This window comes from Pongo abelii, chromosome 2 (assembly GCF_028885655.2).
Source record: "Pongo abelii isolate AG06213 chromosome 2, NHGRI_mPonAbe1-v2.0_pri, whole genome shotgun sequence".
In the NCBI taxonomy this organism is placed as follows: domain Eukaryota; kingdom Metazoa; phylum Chordata; class Mammalia; order Primates; family Hominidae; genus Pongo; species Pongo abelii.
The window spans coordinates 96710661-96729872 of record NC_085928.1 but is presented as its reverse complement, the minus strand read 5'-3'; the positions used below and the strand labels follow the sequence as shown (position 1 = coordinate 96729872).

The following is a 19212-nucleotide window of genomic DNA, read 5'->3' as shown; positions in this document are numbered from 1 at the left end:
ACCATCAGAGTGAACAGGCAACATACAGAATGGGAGAAAATTTTTGCAATCTACCCATCTGACAAAGGGCTAATATATCCAGAATCTACAAAGAACTTAAACAAACTTACAAGAAAAAAACAAACAACCCCATCAAAAAGTGGGCAAAGGATATGAACAGACACTTCTCAAAAGAAGACATTTATGCAGCCAACAGACACATGAAAAAATGCTCATCATCTCTGGCCATCAGAGAAATGCAAATCAAAACCACAATGAGATACCATCTCACACCAGTTAGAATGGCAATCATTAAAAAGTCAGGAAACAACAGGTGCTGGAGAGAATGTGGAGAAATAGGAACACTTTTACACTGTTGGTGGGACTGTAAACTAGTTCAACCATTGTGGAAGACAGTGTGGTGCTTCCTCAAGGATCTGAACTAGAAATACCATTTGACCCAGCCATCTCATTACTGGGTATATACCCAAAGGATTATAAATCATGCTGCTATAAAGGGACATGCACACGTATGTTTATTGCGGCACTATTCACAATAGCAAAGACTTGGAACCAACCCAAATGTCCATCAATGATAGACTGGATTAAGAAAATGTGGCACATATACACCATGGAATACTATGCAGCCACAAAAAATGATGAGTTCATGTCCTTTGTAGGGACATGGATGAAGCTGGAAACCATCATTCTCAGCAAACTATCGGAAGGACAAAAAATCAAACACCGCATGTTCTCACTCATAGGTGGGAATTGAACAATGAGAACACCTGGACACAGGAAGGGGAACATCACACACCAGGGCCTGTTGTGGGAAGGGGGGAGGGATAGCATTAGGAGATATACCTAATGTAAATGACAAGTTAATGGGTGCAGAACACCAACATGGCACATGTATACATATGTAACAAACCTGCACGTTGTGCACATGTACCCTAGAACTTAAAGTATAATAATAAAAAAAAAGATGTATAGAATATACCTTAAAGTAACCACTAAAATAATAAAAGAATATATACTTAATAAACACTCAAAAGAGATAAAGTGAAACCATTAAAAATATTCCATTACGGTGGCTCATGCCTGTAATCCCAACACTTTTGGAGGCCGAGGCAGGCGGATCACAAAGCCAGGAGACTGAGACCATCCTGACCAACATGGTGAAACCCCGTGTCTACTAAAAATACAAAAATTAGCTGGGTGTGGTGGTGCACGCCTGTAGTCCCAGCTACTCGGGAGGCTGAGGCAAGAGAATCACTTGAACTGGGGAAGTGGAGATTGCAGTGAGCTGATATTATGCCACTGCACTTCAGCCTGGTGACAGAGTGAGAGTCCACCTCAAAAAAAGAAAAAAAATTAATTTGAAAGAACCCAGGAAAAAAAGAAAAGAGAAGACGAGATAAGACAAACAGAAAACAAATAGCAAAATAATAGACTCTATCCTAACTCTATAATTACGTTAATGAAATGAAATAAACATACCAATTAAAAAGGCAAACATTGAGTAAAAAAGCAAGAATGAACTATACGCTACATACAAAAAACTTTTTTTTCATTTTTTGGTGACGGAGTCTCGCTCTGTCACCCAGGCTGGAGTACAGTGGCGTGATCTCAGCTCACTGCAACCTCCACCTCCCGGATTCAAGCGATTTTCCTGCCTCAGCCTCCCAAGTAGCGGGGACTACAGGCGCCTGCGACTGCGCCTGACTAATTTTTTGTATTTTCTTAGAGATGGGGTTTCACCATGTTACCCAGGCTGGTCTCAAACTCCTGAGCTCAGGCAGTTTGCCTGCCTCGGCCTCCCAAAGTGCTAGGATTACCGGCGTGAGCCACTGCCTGGCCATAAAAAAAAACTTTTTTTTCTTTTTTTTTGAGACAGTCTTACTCTGTCACCCAGGCTAGAGTGCAGTGGCGCGATCTCGGCTCACTGCAACCTCTGCCGCCCGGGTTCAGGTGATTCTCCTGCCTCAGCCTCCGAAGTAGCTGCGATTACAAGCGCCTGCCACCGCACCTGGGTAATTTTTGTATTTTTCGTAGAGACAGGGTTTCACCATCTTGGTCAGGCTGGTCTCGAACTCCTGACTTTGTGATCTATCCACCTCAGCCGCCCAAAGTGCTGGGATTACAGGTGTGAGCCACCACGCCTGGACTAAAAAACTTTTAAAATATAAAGACATAGGCTGGGCGCCTGTGGCTCACGCCTGTAATCCCAGCACTTTTGGAGGCCGAGGAGGGCGGATCACGAGGTCAGGAGATCGAGACCATCCTGGCTAACATGGTGAAACCCTGTCTCTACTAAAAATACAAAAAAATTAGCCAGGCATAGTGGCAGGCACCTGTAGTCCCAGCTACTTGGGAAGCTGAGGCAGGAGAATGGCGTGAACCTGGGAGGCGGAGCTTGCAGTGAGCCGAGATCACACCACTGCACTCCAGCCTGGATGACAGAGCGAGACTCCATCTCAAAAAAAAAAAAAAAAAAAAGAAATATGAACACACAAATAGGTTAAGAGTGTAAGTATGGAAAAGATATACCCTGCTAACTAACACTAGTCAAAAGAAAGCCAGGATAATTCTACTAATATCAGATAAAGTAGATTTTAGAACAAATAATACATGAATCCACAATTATAATTATTATAGTCAAGAGATTTCAATAGCCGTCTCTTATATATACAACAAACAGGCAGAAAATCTGACATGAACAATACTATCAGCCAACTTTACCTGACATTTATAAAACACTCCATCCAACAACAGCAAAATACACATTGTTCTCAAGTGTGTACCCAGAACATTTACCAAGATAAACTATATTCTAGGCCATAAAACAAACCTTAAATCGGAAAGGATTCAAGTCATACCAAATATGTTCACAGACCACACTGAAATTAAATTAGAAGTCAATAACAAAAAGATTTTTGGAAAATCTGCTGCTTTCGTTTGTGTTTTTAGAAAAAAATTTTTGAAGGGGAAATCTCCAAATATTTGGAAAGTAACACTCTTCTAAATAACTCTTGGATCAAGAAGTCATTATATAAGAAAGACACCTGCCAGACACAGTGGCTCACGCCTGTAATCCCTTTTTTTTTTTTTTTTTTGAGATGAGTCTCGCTCTGTCGCCCAGACTGGAGTGCAGTGGCGCGATCTCGGCTCACTGCAAGCTCCACCTCCTGGGTTCACGCCATTCTCCCGCCTCAGCCTCCCGAGTAGCTGGGACTACAGGCGCCCGCCACCACGCCCGGCTAAATTTTTTGGTATTTTTTAGTAGAGGGAGGCCAAGGTGGGTGTAATCATTTTTTTCTAAAAACACAAAGGTCAGGAGTTCAAGACCAGCCTGACCAAGATGATGAAAACCCGTCTCTATGAAAAATATAAAAATTAGTCGGGCATGGTGGCAGGCGCTTGTAATACCAGCTACTTGGGAGGCTGAGGCAGGAGAATCGCTTGAACCCGGGCAGCAGCTGCATTCTAGCCTGGGTGACACAGTGAGACTGTGTCTCAAAAAAAAAAAAAAAAAAGTTTTTTTATGGCCGGGCAGTGGCTCCACCTGTAATCCTGGAACTACAGGCACCCGCCACTGCACCTGGCTAATTTTTTTATTTTAGTAGAGACGGGGTTTCACCGTGTTGTCCAGGCTGGTCTTGAACTCCTGAGCTCAGGCAGTTCGCCCCCCCTCAGCCTCCCAAAGTGCTAGGAAAAAGAACTGGAAGCCATTATCTTAAATGAAATAACTCAAACAGAAAGTTAATACTAATGAGCTCACTTATAAGTAGGAGCTGAACAATATGTACAAATGGAAAAAGAAATTATAAGGTATTTTGAATTGAATGAAAATAAATATAGAATATACTATAATTTGTGCGATGACACTAAAGCAGTACTTAGGGGGAAGTTTATAGCACTAAAAGCTTATATTAGAAAAGAAGATGGTCTCATGTCAACAACTTCAACTTCTACCTTGAGTAAAAAAAGAGAGAGAAAATTAAAACCAAAGTAAACGAAAGGAAAGACTAAAGCAGAAGTCTGTGAAATTGAAAGAAAAATATAGGCCAGGCGTGAGCCACTGGACTCCAGCCTGGGTGACAGAGCAAGACTCCGTCTCAAAAAAAAAAAACAAACAAACAAAAAATAACAACAAAAAAAACACCTCTCAGGCAAAGTAGAAACAGAAAGGGACTTCATCAACTTGATAAAGAACATCTACGTGTTGTATGAAAGGAGAGAAGGTTAGCACTTCCCTTGGCAAGGATGGAAAAGGCCCTAAGGCCTGACAACATGCATATGGTTAAGGCATTGCCACCTACTTCGTGGCATCTAACCATCGTTATTTTTGCTGGGTGCGGTGGCTCACGCCTGTAATCCCAGCACTTTGGAAGCCAAGGTAGGTGGATCATGAGGTCAGGAGATGGAGACCATCCTAGCAAACATGGTGAAACCCCGTCTCTACTAAAATACAAAAATTAGCTGGGCATGGTGGTGGGCCTGTAGTCCCAGCTACTCAGGAGGCTGAGGCAGGACAATCGCTTGAACCCGGGAGGCAGAGGTTGCAGTGAGCCAAGATCACACCACTGCACTCCAGCCTGGGCAACAGAGCAAGACTCTGTCTCAAAAAATAAATAAATCAATCAAATAAAAAATTTAAAAAAGAACATCTATAAAAAACCTACAGCTAGTATCATAATTACTGATGAAAAATTGAGGCCGGGCATGGTGGCTCACGCCTGTAATCCCAGCACTTTGGGAGGCTGAGGCAGATGGATCATGAGGTCAGGAGTTTGAGACCAGCCTGGCCAAGATGGTAAAACCCCGTCTCAACTGAAAATACAAAAATTAGCTGGGCGCAGTGGCAGGCACCTGTAATCCCAGCTACTCAGGAGGCTGAGGCAGGAGAATCACTTGAACCTGGGAGATGGAGGTTGCAGTGAGCTGAGATCATGCCGCTGCACTCCAGCCTGGGTGACAGAGCAGGACTCCATCTCAAGAAAACAGAAAAATTGAATGCTTTTCTTTTAAGATCAGAAACAAAGAGCTGGACAAAGTGGTACATGTCTGTAATCCCAACTACTCAGGAGGCTGAGGCAGGAGGATCATTTGAGCCCAGGAGTTTGAGAGCACCCTCAGCAACATGGCAGAATCCCCTCTCCAAAAAAAAAAGGTTTTAAAAAGAAATTTTTTTTTTTAAATGAGTATGTCTGCTCTTACCAATGCTATTCAACATTGCATTGGGGATTCTAGCCAGTGCAATCAAAGAAAAATAAATAAAGGTCATCCAGATTGGAAAGAAGTAAAATAGTCTTTGTTCACAGATGGCATAGTCTTCTATGTAAAAAATCTGATGGAATCTTCAAAAAAGGCTACTAGAATAAATGAGTATAGCAAGGTTGTAGGATACAAGATCAATATATAAAAACTATATGGACAGTACTAGTATTTTGAACTAAATTTTTGAAAAATTGTAAATTTAAATTTAAAAAAATATGATTTGCAACATCAAAAATATGATATGCTTAGAGATAAATCTGACAGAAGATATGAAAGACATGTTGATAATTACAAAATATTGCTGAGAGAAATTAAAGAAAACATACATAAATGGAAAACAAACATACATATACTTTGTTCATGGTTCAGAAGACTTGAAATTATTCAATTCTCCTTCAAATTTATCTATAAATTCAATGCAATCCCAATCAAAATCCGAGCAGGAATTTGTGTAGAAATTCATAAGCTGATTCTAGAATTTGTATGGAAATGTAAAGTAATTAAGTAATCAAAACAGCCTTTAAAAAGGACACAAACTGGAGGGCTAACACCACTCAGTTTCAACAATAAAGCTACAGTAATCAAGCTATGTGGTATTGGCATAAAGACAGACATATACACCAGTGGCACAGAATAGGAAGTATAAAAATAAACCCACATATATATATGGACAACTGAATTCTGACAAAGGTACAACAAAGCCAATGCAACTGATTTTTGGAAATAATAACCTTTCAACAAATGGTGCTGGGACAATTGGATATTCATATGCAAAAAACAAAAAATCCTTAAATCCATACTTCACATACACACTAAAACTAATTCCAAATAGTTGTAAACCTAAATGCAAAACCTGGAACTGTAAAACTGCTAGAAGAGGCTGAGCGCGTTGGCTAACGCCTGTAATCCCAGCACTTTGAGAGGCTGAGGCAGGTGGATCACTTGAGGTCAGGAGTTGGAGACCAGCCTGGCCAATATGGTGAAACCCCATCTCTTCTAAAAATACAAAAATTAGCCAGGAGTGGTGATGCACGCCTGTAATCCCAGCTACTGGGGAGGCTGAGGCAGGAGAATTGCTTGAACCCAGTTGCAGTGAGCTGAGATTGCACCATTGCAGTCCAGCCTGGGTGACAGAGCAAGAGTCCGTCTCAAAAATAAAATAAAATAAAAATAATAGAAGAAAACATAGGTCTTTGTGACCTTGGGTAAGAACACAACACTTAAAAGAACAAATTCATAAGTAGAACTAAATCAAAATTAAAAACTGCTTTTCAAAAGACACTTTAAAAAATGAAAAAAAAAAAAGTCATGAACTAGGGGTGGGGGGATCTTTGCAATGTATGTATCTGAAAAATAACTAGTATCAAGAACATATGGAGAGCTCTGGCTGGGCTCAGTGGCTCACGCCTGTAATCCCAGCACTTTGGGAGCCCAAGGTAGGTGGATCACTTAAGATCAAGAGTCCAAGAGCAGCCTGGCCAACATGGCGAAACCCCATCTCTACTAAAACTACATAAATTAGCCAGCCATGCTGGCGGGTATCTGTAATCCTAGCTACCCGGGAGGCTGAGGCAGGAGAATCACTTGAACCCGGGAGGTGGAGGTTGCAGTGAGCCAAGATAGTGCCACTGTATTCCAGCCTGGGCAACAGAGTGAGACTCCGTCTCAAAAACCAAACCAAACCAAACCAAAACAAAAAAAACAAACAAAAAGAACATAGAGAACTCTCAAGGCACAACCACAGGAAGTTACATAATAAGCAAAAGGTTTGAGCACTTTACCAAGAAGATACAGAGAAGGCTAATAAGCACATGAAAAGATGCTCAGCATCAAAGGTCATTAGCAAAATGTAAATTAAAATCTCAATAAGGTACCAATACAAACCTATTAGAATGGCTGACATTAAAAAGGCTGACCATACAAAATGTTATTTGGGACGTGGAACAGCTGGAACTTTCATACAATACTTATAGAAAACAAAATAGTACAACCACTTTGGAACAGTTTGGCAATCTCTTAAAAAGTTAAACATTCACCCACCATATGACCCAGACATCCCCCTCATACCACTCCTAGGTATTTACCCAAGAAAAAAGGAAATATATATCCATCCAAAGACTAGTACATGAGTGTTCATGAGTGTTCACAGCAGCTTTATCTGTAATAGCCAAAAACTAGAAACAATCCAAATGTCTATCAACAGGTAAGTGGGTAAAAAATGTGTTATACCCATATAACAAAATACTACTTACCAATAAAAAGAAATGACCTGCTGATACAGGCAACAACCTGAATGAATCTCAGAATCATAATGCTGAGTCAAAGAAGTCAGACCCCCTCCCCCCAAAAAACAGAAAGAGTATATACTGTATGATTCCACTTACATAAAACTCTAGAAAATACAAACTATAGTGATGGAAAACATCTATAATGGTATAATGGTTGTTTGGCGGAGACAGAAAGGAGTGCAAATGGGCGTAAGGAAATTTTGGGGGTGATGAATATGTTCACTATCTTGGCTGTGATGATGGTTTTATGGGTGTATTCTAATGTGAAAACTTATCAAATTATACACTTTAAATACGTTCAGCTTATTGTATGTCTATTGTACCCCAATAAAGTAATTAAAGTATTATAAATCATACTTTAAAAAGTATGATTTGTGGCTGGGAAAGGTAGCTCACGCCTGTAATCCCAGCACTTTGGGAGGTGGAGGCGCGAGGATTGCTTGAGCCCAAGGAGTTTCAGACCAGCCTGGGCAACACAGTGAGAACTCATCTCTACAAAACAACAACAAACAAACAAACAAAAAACTGATTTGTTGAGTTCTACCACCAGAGCCTTTGATTATAAAAATATTTACCCATTTCACTAAATGAATGCAATCATTTCAAGTTTCCTACTGAAGTATAAAAATTCATTCACTTAAGGCTGGGCGCGGTGGCTCACATCTGTAATCCCAGCACTCTGGGAGGCTGAGGCGGGTGGATCACCTAAGGTCAGGAGTTTGAGACAAAACTGACCAACATGGTGAAACCCCATCTTGACTAAAAGTACAAAAATTAGCTGGGTGTGGTGGCGCACGCCTGCAATCCCAGCTACTGGGGAGGTTGAGGCAGGAGAATAGCTTGAACCTGGGAGGTGGAGGTTGCAGTGAGCTAAGATGGCACCATTGCACTCCAGCCTGGGTGACAGAGCAAGACTCCCTCTCAAAAAAAAAAAAAAAAAATCATTTACTTAATAAGAAGTATAACTCTGGAATATAAAGTTACTATTTTCCAAAAGTATTTCAGTAAATGTAGAAGCAATTTATACCATAATGTATTCAGACTGGCTGACATGGATCCATGAAGTCCGGCTTTCTAATGGTTAACACAGAAATAGTATAATGATGACAAGAATGGGGAGGCAAAAATAAACAGAACAACACAAGTCTAGTGGTGAAGCTAGTAAAATGGAATGAGGCATGATTATCGAACAACAAAATCTTTTAAAATTTTTTAAAAATATTTTTTATTTTATAGACAGGGTCTCACTCTGCTGCTCAGGCTGAGTGAAGTGGCATGATCACAGCTCACTGCAGCCTCGAACTCCTGGGCATGCACTATCCTCCCACTTAGCCTCCCAAGTAGCTGGGACCACAGGCATGTACCACCATGTCTGACTACTTTTTTTTTTTTTTTTGAGGTGGAGTCTCGCTCTGTCATCCAGGCTGGAGTGCAGTGGCACGATCTCGGCTCACTGCAAGCTCCGCCTCCTGGGTTCACACCATTCTCCTGCCTCACCTCCTGAGTAGCTAGGAATACAGGCGCCCGCCACCACGCTCGGCTAATTTTTTGTATTTTTAGTAGAGACAGGGTTTCACTGTGTTAGCCAGGATGGTCTCAATCTCCTGACCTTGTGATCCACCCGTCTTGGCCTCCCAAAGTGCTGGGATTACAGGCGTGAGCCACCGCGCCTCGCCATCTGACTACTTTTTAAAAACTTTAGAGATGCAGTCTCAGGTGCAGTGGCTCATGCCTGTAATCCCAAGACTTTGGGAAGCTAAGACAGATCACCTGAGGTCAGGAGTTCAAGACCAGCCTGGCCAACATGGTGAAACCCCATCTCTACCAAAAATACAAAAATTAGCCAGGTGTGGTGGCACATACTTGTAATCCCAGCTACTTGAGAGGCCGAGGCAGGAGGACAGCTTCAACCTGGGAGATTGCAGTGAGCAGAGATCACAACACTGCACTCCAACCTAGGTGACAGTGCGAGACTCCGTCTCAAGAAAAAAAAAGAATAATATAATGTAGTTGCTACTTTTAAAAAAGAAGAGGAAGAAGTAAAAATAATTGGAGATTTGGGTTTTTAAAAAGGTAGCAAATGAAGGAGAATCTAGAAATAATTGAGATTATTCAACTAAAATAATTATTTTTTTGAGACAGGTCTTGCTCTGTCACCCAGGCTGGAGTGCAGTGGTGTGATTATGGCTCACCACAGCCTCAACCTCCTAGGCTGAGGCCATCCCCTCACCCACCTGAGCCACCTGAGTAGCTGGGACTGCAGGCGTGTGCCATCACGCTCTGCTAATTTTTTGATTTTTTGTAGAGACGTGGTCTCACTTTGTTGCCTAGGCAGATCTTTAACTCCTGAGCTTAAACGATCCTCCTGCCTCAGCCTCCTGAAGTGCTGAGATTATAGGTATGAGCCACCACATACGACCAATATTTTTACCAGAACATTTCATAAAATCAATGCACTGCTAGGAAAGATATGAAGTCACTTAACTGATCTGTCTAAACAGAACTGTTCACCTGTTCATAGTGAAGTACACAGGGTTTTCATTTGAAGTCCTTAAAAAAACAAACAACCTGGCAGGAAACGAAAGGAATCTCATAATGCATGAGTTTCATTAACTATGCATTTTCTCCAAGCAGTCCAACCCCACTCAGAAATAACACAAAATATCCAAGTGCTTTAAAATCCAAGGCCTTTAATTTAGTTTTTGGTAATGACCATAAATGCCTTCACAAAACCTCTTTTTCACTGTAAATAGAAGGCACTAGGCATTACATAATACCCTTAAAGCAGTGATTCCTCCTGATGCTGGTAGAGATAAAACATTTAATGTCAGGGTTTACATAGTAACAAATTCTTCTTAAAAAAAAAGACAAATCTGAAAATCACACACCAAAAATTATCAGTTAGTCTTTCCCAGGTTCCCAATGCAAATTTACATCATTTTTACAAGTACATAGTTTGAAATTAAGAGATAAACTAGGTATGATATGGTTTTCAACATGTGTTAGGTTTCAGTTAAATACAGTAAAAATGAAGATACCATTATCATGCTAATTGGCATCTTTTGCTACTGTTTAGCTGTGCAAAATAGACTTGAAATGATACATCCTGTAGTGGCATAATTTAAAAGATCCTTGATATGACACCAACAACTTGCAAATTCTGGTCACAAACTGTATATAAATTGTACAGTTATTAAAATATACCTTTTTGAAAAATAATAAGATGACCATTTATACCTAAATAAGGTTTCCCAGAAAGTTATGAAATACTTTTAGCATATAAAAGTAGTTGCCCCTTTTCTGAAAAGTCAGCTGTTGTTTCACAAAATAACTCATATGATCCAAGGCAAACGATTTCTTTCAAATGCCATATTCTCTCTATGACTTTGAGGTATGCTTTAAGAGACTGTATCCATAAGAACAGGGCACATTTGGGTATTAGACCACAGTTACAAACGCAAGGAGTCTTTCTTGGGTCAGGAATGCCCTTAAGAGTTATATCGACAGAGAACAAAAGATAGCTTCTGAAGCCATATCCTTTACAAATACATACAACTAAATTTGGTTATTTAGAGGATAATTCAAGACACAGCTATTAACCACATGCTGTGTCATATGTGCCTATTTTAATTAGTGGCTTCTGCCCAGGCATGGTGGCTCACGCCTGTAATCCCAGCACTTTGGGAGGCCGAGGCAGGCAGATCACCTGAGGTCGGGAGTTTGAGACCAGCCTGACCAACATGGAGAAACCCCGTCTCTACTAAAAATACAAAATTAGCCGGGCGTGGTGGCACATACCTGTAATCCCACCTACTCAGGAGACTGAGGCAGGAGAATCGCTTGAACCCGGGAGGTGGAGGTTGCAGTCAGCCGAGATTGCGCCATTGCACTCCAGCCTGGGCAACAAGAGCGAAACTCCGTCTCAAAAAAAAAAAAGTGACTTCTGCAGGATACTCTTATTCAAACACAAACCAAACAACCTTACTCTACCAAATCACAGTCTTCTATTTTTGGCAAGGTAGTATTGTTTAAACAAAACAGAAACAAAAACAACAACAACAAAAGCTAACCATAACAGTGACTCAGGCAAAAGTTCCCATGTCAAACAACAGTAGGAAAAGTGTTCTAAGAAACATTAATGTTGGGAAAAATAAAACACTACCAAACAAATAATGCCAGAAATCAATCTTATCATCACTGAAATAAGTATCACATAAAAAACTCATGAATGCCTTTGAAATAAGAATAGTTCAGTTTAAAAAAATAGCTGATTATGAGATTTATAATTAAAATGTCTTTGAAAAGCATCCAAGTTCATTAGTTTAAACATTTAATAATATTTAAATTAGTATTTATTATATTTTTAATTTTTGTTGAGACAGTCTCACTGTGTCACCCAAGCTGGAGTCCAGGGGTGTAATCTCAGCTCACTGCAACCTCTGCCTCCCAGGTTCAAGTGATTCTCACATCTCAGCCTCCCAAGTAGCTAGGATTACAGGCGCGTGCCACCATGCCTGGCTAATTTTTGTATTTTTAGTAGAGACGGGGTTTCACCATGTTGGCCAGGCTGGTCTTGGACTCTTGACCTTAAGTGACCTGTCCGCCTTGGCCTCCCAAAGTGCTAGGATTACAGGTGTTAGCCACCGCACCCAGCCTAATGTTTAAATTAGTAAAGGGTAAGAGAAAATAAACTCTTCCATAATTAATACTAGATGCCTTCTTGTCTTTGGAGAAACTGGTAAGATTAAATTTTGAAAATGGAAGGGAAAATAATGAAAATCTATATGACAACTGAAAAAAACCCATCATGTCTATTAATAAACACAATGAGTAGCAAGAAACATTTTTTTTTAAACAATGATCACTCAACAGAATACCTTATAAAATTACATACCATAATGAAGCTAAGGAAAAGCTTCAAGACTAGCAGCTGAACTGTGAAACATGTAGGACAACAGAAGGCACTACATAAGCATCAATTCCTTCTAACCATAGGACAGTTCAGTCTTTCTGTTCTTAAGAAGATAGCCAGTGTGAATGTTATTTTTATATCCCCCTGAGTTTTAACATGATTGGGCAAAGCAGCACCAATTTAAAAAAATATCTGCAATGCCAGCACTGCAGTATGAAATCACTAATACTGATGGCCCACAAGTCTCTCATAAGAGCACTTTAGAACATGATTAAAAATATAGAAATGCCTTTCGGTGTTTCAGTATTAAAGTGGAACCACCACAGATATCCACTTTAAAAAGTAATGCACTAAAAAGGTCTGTTTATACAATACAGTCTTTCTACCCTGTAACTAGCATTCATGGCAATTTTCCACTCTGCTGCCGCTGAGAGATCTCCTTTGTGCGTCTGGTTGAAATGTCAGTATGCTTCATGATGCATAATCCTTTTTGGCTGGAAAATCTTGGCAAATATCATGTCATGCCCGTTTTGAGCAGTATGCCTTGCAGGTCCTCTGGCAATGCTAAGATAATGGCATCTATGTGTGTCCGTAACTTTTCCATAGTGTCAGGTTTCACAGGTAAGTGCTCTCGATCAGCCTGCAACTACATAAGGAACATTTCATAGCATTTAAATTATCCTCAGAATCTGTATTAATACATTACATTCTCTAAATAAACCATTTTAAAGGTCTAACAATTAGATACTTTCAGTCTTATACCAGAATTTATAGAAACTAAAAAAGGAGCATTCTATTTAAACAATTAGTTATTGAGTTCAATAAAAGGCTTCTATGTAAATTCATAATAATACCTAGAAATATAAGCGACAATGTTTTTATAGAGCTTATTAGATTCTATATACATAACGTTAGAATAATATGGCATCATTATGGTCTGTTTCAGTGACCAAGTATTTTCAGCAATATCTACCATCAATTGACCAATTTCAAGCCCTCTCATTTAAAAAGTTACTTCTGCGAACTATCATGGGTTGTCAGCTCACATGAGAGGAAAATGTCTTCAAAGAAAAGTCAATTTAATCTTTGGCTGTTTTGGCTACATACCAGCTTATTTTTCAACTTCAAGACAAGGTCTACTGTTTCTACTTCTGTGTGTTTCTGGATCCAGAGAAGTAAGTCCTAGAATAAATAAAATCCCAAATCAGTAAGTTCTCAAAATAATATTCAAACCTCTCTATTTCAATAGGTAAGGCTACTGTGAAGGAAAGACAAGAAGGAAAAGGAGAACAAAGTATTTAACCCAGATATAGCATTATAGTGCAAGAATAATTGTCATAGTATCCTAATAACTGTTAGATAATTTTCTGCATTAGCCAGAATAATTGTCTCATATTTGGAAGTAAAACAAAATATACTGAGGTGGCTTTTTTAGATCAAGCAAGAAAACCAAAATTGCAGCTCAAACTGTAATAGTAACCCCCACTGCCACTAAGTAGTGACTAATTTATAAGGAACATTAGTTAACAAATCAAGAGAACTGAACATGAATTTACTACTGGATGTAAACTTCGTGTTTTCAGATATGCTCTTCCTAGGCTTATGTTGCAGGTGCATTCATCATATTCCTTTTCTCAAAGCCACAGTCACTGGGAGTTTATGAGTAGAAAGTTAACACTGAGGTTAGCACATCTCACATTTAAAGCTAAATATAAATGAAAGTGAGACTATTCCTTTTATTTTCACAAGTAGTTTAATTTAAAATAGACTGGTAATACAGAACATAAAAAAAAAAAAAAAATCAGTCCGCTTTTTTTTTTTTTTTTTTTTTGAGATGGAGTCTCGCTTTGTTGCCCAGGCTGGAGCACAGTGGCGTGATCTCAGCTCACTGCAAGCTCCGCCTCCCGGGTTCACGCCATTCTCCTGCCTCAGCCTCTCAAGTAGCTGGGACTACAGGCGCCCGCCACCATGCCCGGCTAATTTTTTTTTTTTTTTTGTATTTTCAGTAGAGATGGGGTTTAACCGTGTTAGCCAGGATGGTCTCCATCTCCTGACCTCGTGATCCGCCCGCCTCAGCCTCCCAAAGTGCTGGGATTACAGGCGTGAGCCACCGCGCCCGGCCAGTCCACATTTTTAAAAGTGTTAATACTAACTAAAAAAGGTAAATACGTCATACAGAAAAAGATGTGGAGTTAGGCTTCTTGGATTAGAATCCTTACTCTACCCAGTAATGTGCTGGTAAATATTTAACAAGTGGTTCTCCAAAAGAGGTCTCTGGTTTGTAGCATTTGCCAATTTCTATGGTGTAGTACTCCATAACTACACCATAACTGTAGGCTATTTCAAGCTGCCAAACTGAGGCCACTGAATACAGAGCTGAGAAGAGATGTGCACAGTTGGCTCTTGTGAGCCAATGCAAATGGACTCCAGCACACTGTTGGCTCCACTACTTAGCAGGGATGTGATCTGAGGCAAGTCATTTAACTTCTAAGCCAAAAGTTTCCCATGATGCAGTTCATAACACACCTACCTCAAAGAATCATTGTAAAGATTAAAAGAGATTATCTATATAAAGCCCCTATACTGTCCTTGGCACATAGCACATGATCTTTTCTAGTCATCATTCTATTTATAAAGAGTGGATAAAGGGTACAATCTTCAACCTCTAAGCATAATTATCTTTATTTTCAACAGTTGTTAATCATTACACAAACACACAGTTTTCGAACCTCTTCACAAAGAGCTTCTAGATGGAGTGCCTCCAATTTTTGGGTCATTTCCTTCCTCCGGGTCTTAAACCAGCCATCAAAATTTGGAGACTTTAGGAAATGCCTATAAAAATACATTTTAAAAAAGTAAAGTTTGATTATAACTTATTTCCTTTCCTCAATACCTTTCCTAGTCAGAGAACCATGTCAAACTTCAGAATTTTTTAAAAAGAATAAGCTTAAGTTTAGCTTTTTGTTTTGTTTTTAAATAAAGCACGACACACGGGTGTAAAACAGGTAAAAAAGACTAACCGGTAAAGTCCAATCCAATCGCCTTTTATTCTAGAGGTTAGCTGAGGTCCTGTTTTCTCAAGTGTTTTCATAAATTCTTCTGGAAGAAACTGTCTTAATTGAGGTGGACTCTAGAAAACAGGACATATAATATTTAGAAATTAGGAGTGGATATGTTCACAGAAGTTAATACAGTTAGAGGACCCAAATAGATTTGAATATATTCATACCTTCCATGGGGAAATACTTTTCTGCAAAGGCATCAGGCTTGCCACATATCTTTCCTAAAACCAAGAAAAAAGTTAATAAAAGGAGTGTTTTCAAAAATATTTAAACAGACCTACTTAAAAGGAATGGGTCTTTTAAGTTTTTAATCATATGCCCTTTCAATGAACAGCAACAACTCCATCACTCCCCACGAGATATAGCTAAATTTAGACTGACTTGGGAAGTCAGATTTCAAATAAAAATTCAACTAAATCTTGGATAAACCAAGGGACTACATTTTCTTTTTTCTTTTTTGAGACAGAGTCTTATTCTGTTGCGTAGGCTGGAGTGCAATGGCATGATCTTGGCTCACTACAACCTCTGCCCCCCGGGTTCAAGCGATTCTCCCACCTCAGTCTCCCAAGCAGCTGGGATTACAGGTGTGCGCCACCACGCCTGGCTAATTTTGTATTTTTAGTAGAGATGGGGTTTTACCATGTTGGTCAGGCTGGTCTCGAACTCCTGACCTCATGATCTGCCCGCCTCAGCCTCCCAAAGTGCTGGGGTTACAGGTGTGAGCCACTGTGCCCGGCCCTTTTTTTTTGAGATGCAGTCTCACTCTGTTGCCCAGTGGCATGTGGCAGTGGAGTGCAGTGGTGCTATCTCAGCTCACTGCAAACTCCGCCTCCAGGGTTCAAGCAATTATCTGCCTCAGCCTCCCGAGTAGCTGGAATTTCAGGAACCCGCCACCACGTCTCGCTAATTTTTATATTTTTAGTTGAGACACGGTTTCACCATCTTGGCCAGGCTGGTCTTGAACCCCTGACCTCATGATCCACCTGCCTCGGCCTCCCAAAGTGCTGGGATTACAGGCGTGAACTACCGCGCCCAGCAACGCAGTCCATTTTTTAACGGTAATAGTTAACCTTACTGAGTAACTATAGGCCAGATAATGCACTCAACATTTTACATGCATGATCTCTTGTAATCCTTGGAATGATCCTAGGTGGTAGGTATTATTGGGAAACTGAGGCTTCTTCAAAAGGCTAAATAACCTGACCAAGGTAATACAATTTAGACTTGAAATGAGGTCTACTTGACTTTGGTCTCTGCTCTTTTTTTTTTTTTTTTTTTTTTGAGATGGAGTCTCACTCTTTCGCCCAGGCTGAGTGCAGTGGCGCGATCTCAGCTCACTGCAACCTCCACCTCCCGGATTCAAGTGATTCTCCTGCCTCAGCCTCTACAGCAGCTGGGACTACAGGTGCGTAGTTGGCCATGCCTGGCCAATTTTTTGTATTTTTAGTAGAGACGGGGTTTCACCGTGTTAGCCAGGATGGTCTCGATCTCCTGACCTTGTGATCTGCCCGCCTCGGTCTCCGAAAGTGCTGGTATTACAGACGTGAGCCACCACACCCAGTCCATGCTCTTTTTTTTTAAGAGAGTCTTGCTGTTGCCCAGGATGGAGTGCAGTTGTGCAATCACAGCCTACTATAGTCTCAAAGTCCTGGCCTTAATCAATCCTCTCACCTTGGCCTCCCAAAGTGGCAGGCCTGAGCCACTGTGCCCAGCCTAGTCCATGCTCATAAGCACTACAGTAAAGTTTATTTATTCAAACAAATAGATTTAATGGAATAAATAAGTTGACACCCATAGACCAAGAAATAATATTTCTTTCTAAAATATAACAGCAAAGATCTCCAGGATGCCCTATATAATATTCATAGATATATTACTTTATATTAATAACTGCAGAAAGTTTCTCTATGATGCAGTCTCCAGAGCAGAGCCACATCATGGTACTCCCTATACTTTAATATGACATCCTTCTGAATTTCTTAGAATAACCACATTGTCTAGTCATTTATTCCATAAATATTTGAGGGCTACCATATGCCAGTCTGATGAATTAATAACGAGCAAGACAGATATAGTCCCTGTTATCATAGAGCTACAGCCTCATAGACATTATATCAAATTGTATTCAAGGTAACTATCAGAGAAAGAAGCTCTACTATAATCTTTTAAGGTGAAAAATGTAGTAACTACATAACATTTCATATGAAGTATATCATTTAAGATTCACAACAGTCTTGAAAAGGTACTTAGGAAAATGGAATCAGCCACATTTCACAGGTGAGAAAATTGAGGGTCAGAGAGAGGGAGTGGCTTACCAAAGTTGAACAGTTAACACTAGAACAAATAATCCAGGTCTCTTGCAAAGGGGTTTATTTTTAATCACTAAATATACCAGGCTGGCAAAACACACAACTTAAGATATGGTTTTGGAGGGCGGGAAAAACATTTATATACCCTTCACCAAATCATTAAATTATGCAAAAATGTATTTATTAACTTACTAATGGAATGATGAAACTTTGTGTCAGTTCCAAAAAATAGCGTCGAAGAATAACACTTTGAGCCTCAGAAGGACGTTTCTGTTGTACACCCTTAAAAGAGGAAATAATGAGAATCTGTATTCTAGTGCTGGAATATAAAACAATGGATAATTATCACATTCAATTGCTATGTAAATATACATTTATACTTGATATTTAAAAAACTAGAACTTCACCTTGAAGTAATTTAATGTGAAGTTCATTGTGCAATATCCTGTGAAAATAATCTTTACCAGAGCAAAACATAAGAGTTCTTAGCTTAGGGAATACTGTTCATCCCATACTGTGAAAATGTGAGTTCACAGCTGGGCACCGTGGCTCACGTCTGTAATCCCAGCACTTACAGGTGAGGTGGGTGGATTACCTGAGGTCAGGGGTTCAGGACCAGCCTGGCCATCATGGTGAAACCCCGTCTCTACTAAAAAATACAAAAATTAGCTGGGTGTGGTGGCGGGCACCTGTAATCCCAGCAACTTGGAAGGCTGAGACAGAAGAATTGTTTGAACCCAGGGAGGTAGAGGTTGCAGTGAGCCGAGATCGTGCTACTGCACTCCAGCCTGGGCAACAAGAGCGAAACTCCATCTCAAAAAAAAAAAAAAAAAAAAAAAAGTGAGTTCGCAATAAAGACAATCTTTATTTTATATTTGCTATATTATACTATTTACATTTTTTTTAAAATGATAACAATCCCCTACTGTTAGATGCTACCATGGTAGAATCTATGGCTTTTTCACTATAACTTCCAAGTTTCTAGAAAGACTGACACTCGTGTGTAGCTACAGCCCCAAATTCATGCCCATATTGTTGCTGACTTAGTCTCCTGATTTTCATAAAACTTTGAGTCAAAAAAGAGACCCCGGCAGGGCATGGTGGCTGACGCCTGTAATCCCAGGACTTTGGGAGACCGAGGTGGGCCTATCACTTGAGGCCAGGAGTTCGAGACCAGCCTGGCCAACATGGTAAAACCACGTCTCTACTAAAAACACAGAAATTAGCCAGGTATGATGGTGCACACCTGTAATTCCAGCTGCTCAGGAGGCTGAGGCATGAGAATCACTTGAACCCAGGAGGTGGAGGTTGCAGTGAGCTGAGATCACATCACTGCACTCCAGCCTGGGTGACAGAGTGAGACTCTGTCTCCCAAAAAAAAA

At 40.1% G+C, this 19212-nt stretch overlaps 1 protein-coding gene and 1 non-coding gene across 5 annotated transcripts in view; one reads left to right on the top strand and one right to left on the bottom strand.

Annotated features, from left to right (window-relative positions):
- The first annotated feature begins 4201 nt into the window (after positions 1 to 4201).
- LOC112132909 (U6atac minor spliceosomal RNA) lies at positions 4202 to 4327 on the top strand. The gene has a single exon (XR_002914611.2). It is a non-coding gene; the product is annotated as a U6atac minor spliceosomal RNA (small nuclear RNA).
- A 5893-nt stretch (positions 4328 to 10220) lies between these two features.
- The window catches only part of DENND6A (DENN domain containing 6A), a 68629-nt gene continuing 59637 nt past the window's right edge, over positions 10221 to 19212 (bottom strand). For 3 of the 4 annotated variants that reach the window (XM_002813603.6, XM_024245195.3, XM_024245194.3), the window contains 6 exons: positions 18023 to 18112; positions 15689 to 15742; positions 15480 to 15589; positions 15189 to 15291; positions 13567 to 13641; positions 10221 to 13105 (listed from right to left, as the gene is read on the bottom strand). In XM_002813603.6, coding sequence (XP_002813649.4) covers positions 12974 to 13105; positions 13567 to 13641; positions 15189 to 15291; positions 15480 to 15589; positions 15689 to 15742; positions 18023 to 18112 — 564 coding nt within the window. In that variant the 3' untranslated portion in view covers positions 10221 to 12973. Of the gene's footprint in view, positions 13106 to 13566; positions 13642 to 15188; positions 15292 to 15479; positions 15590 to 15688; positions 15743 to 18022; positions 18113 to 19212 lie in introns of those variants that run through there. The other variant, XM_063722057.1, reaches the window with a different exon arrangement.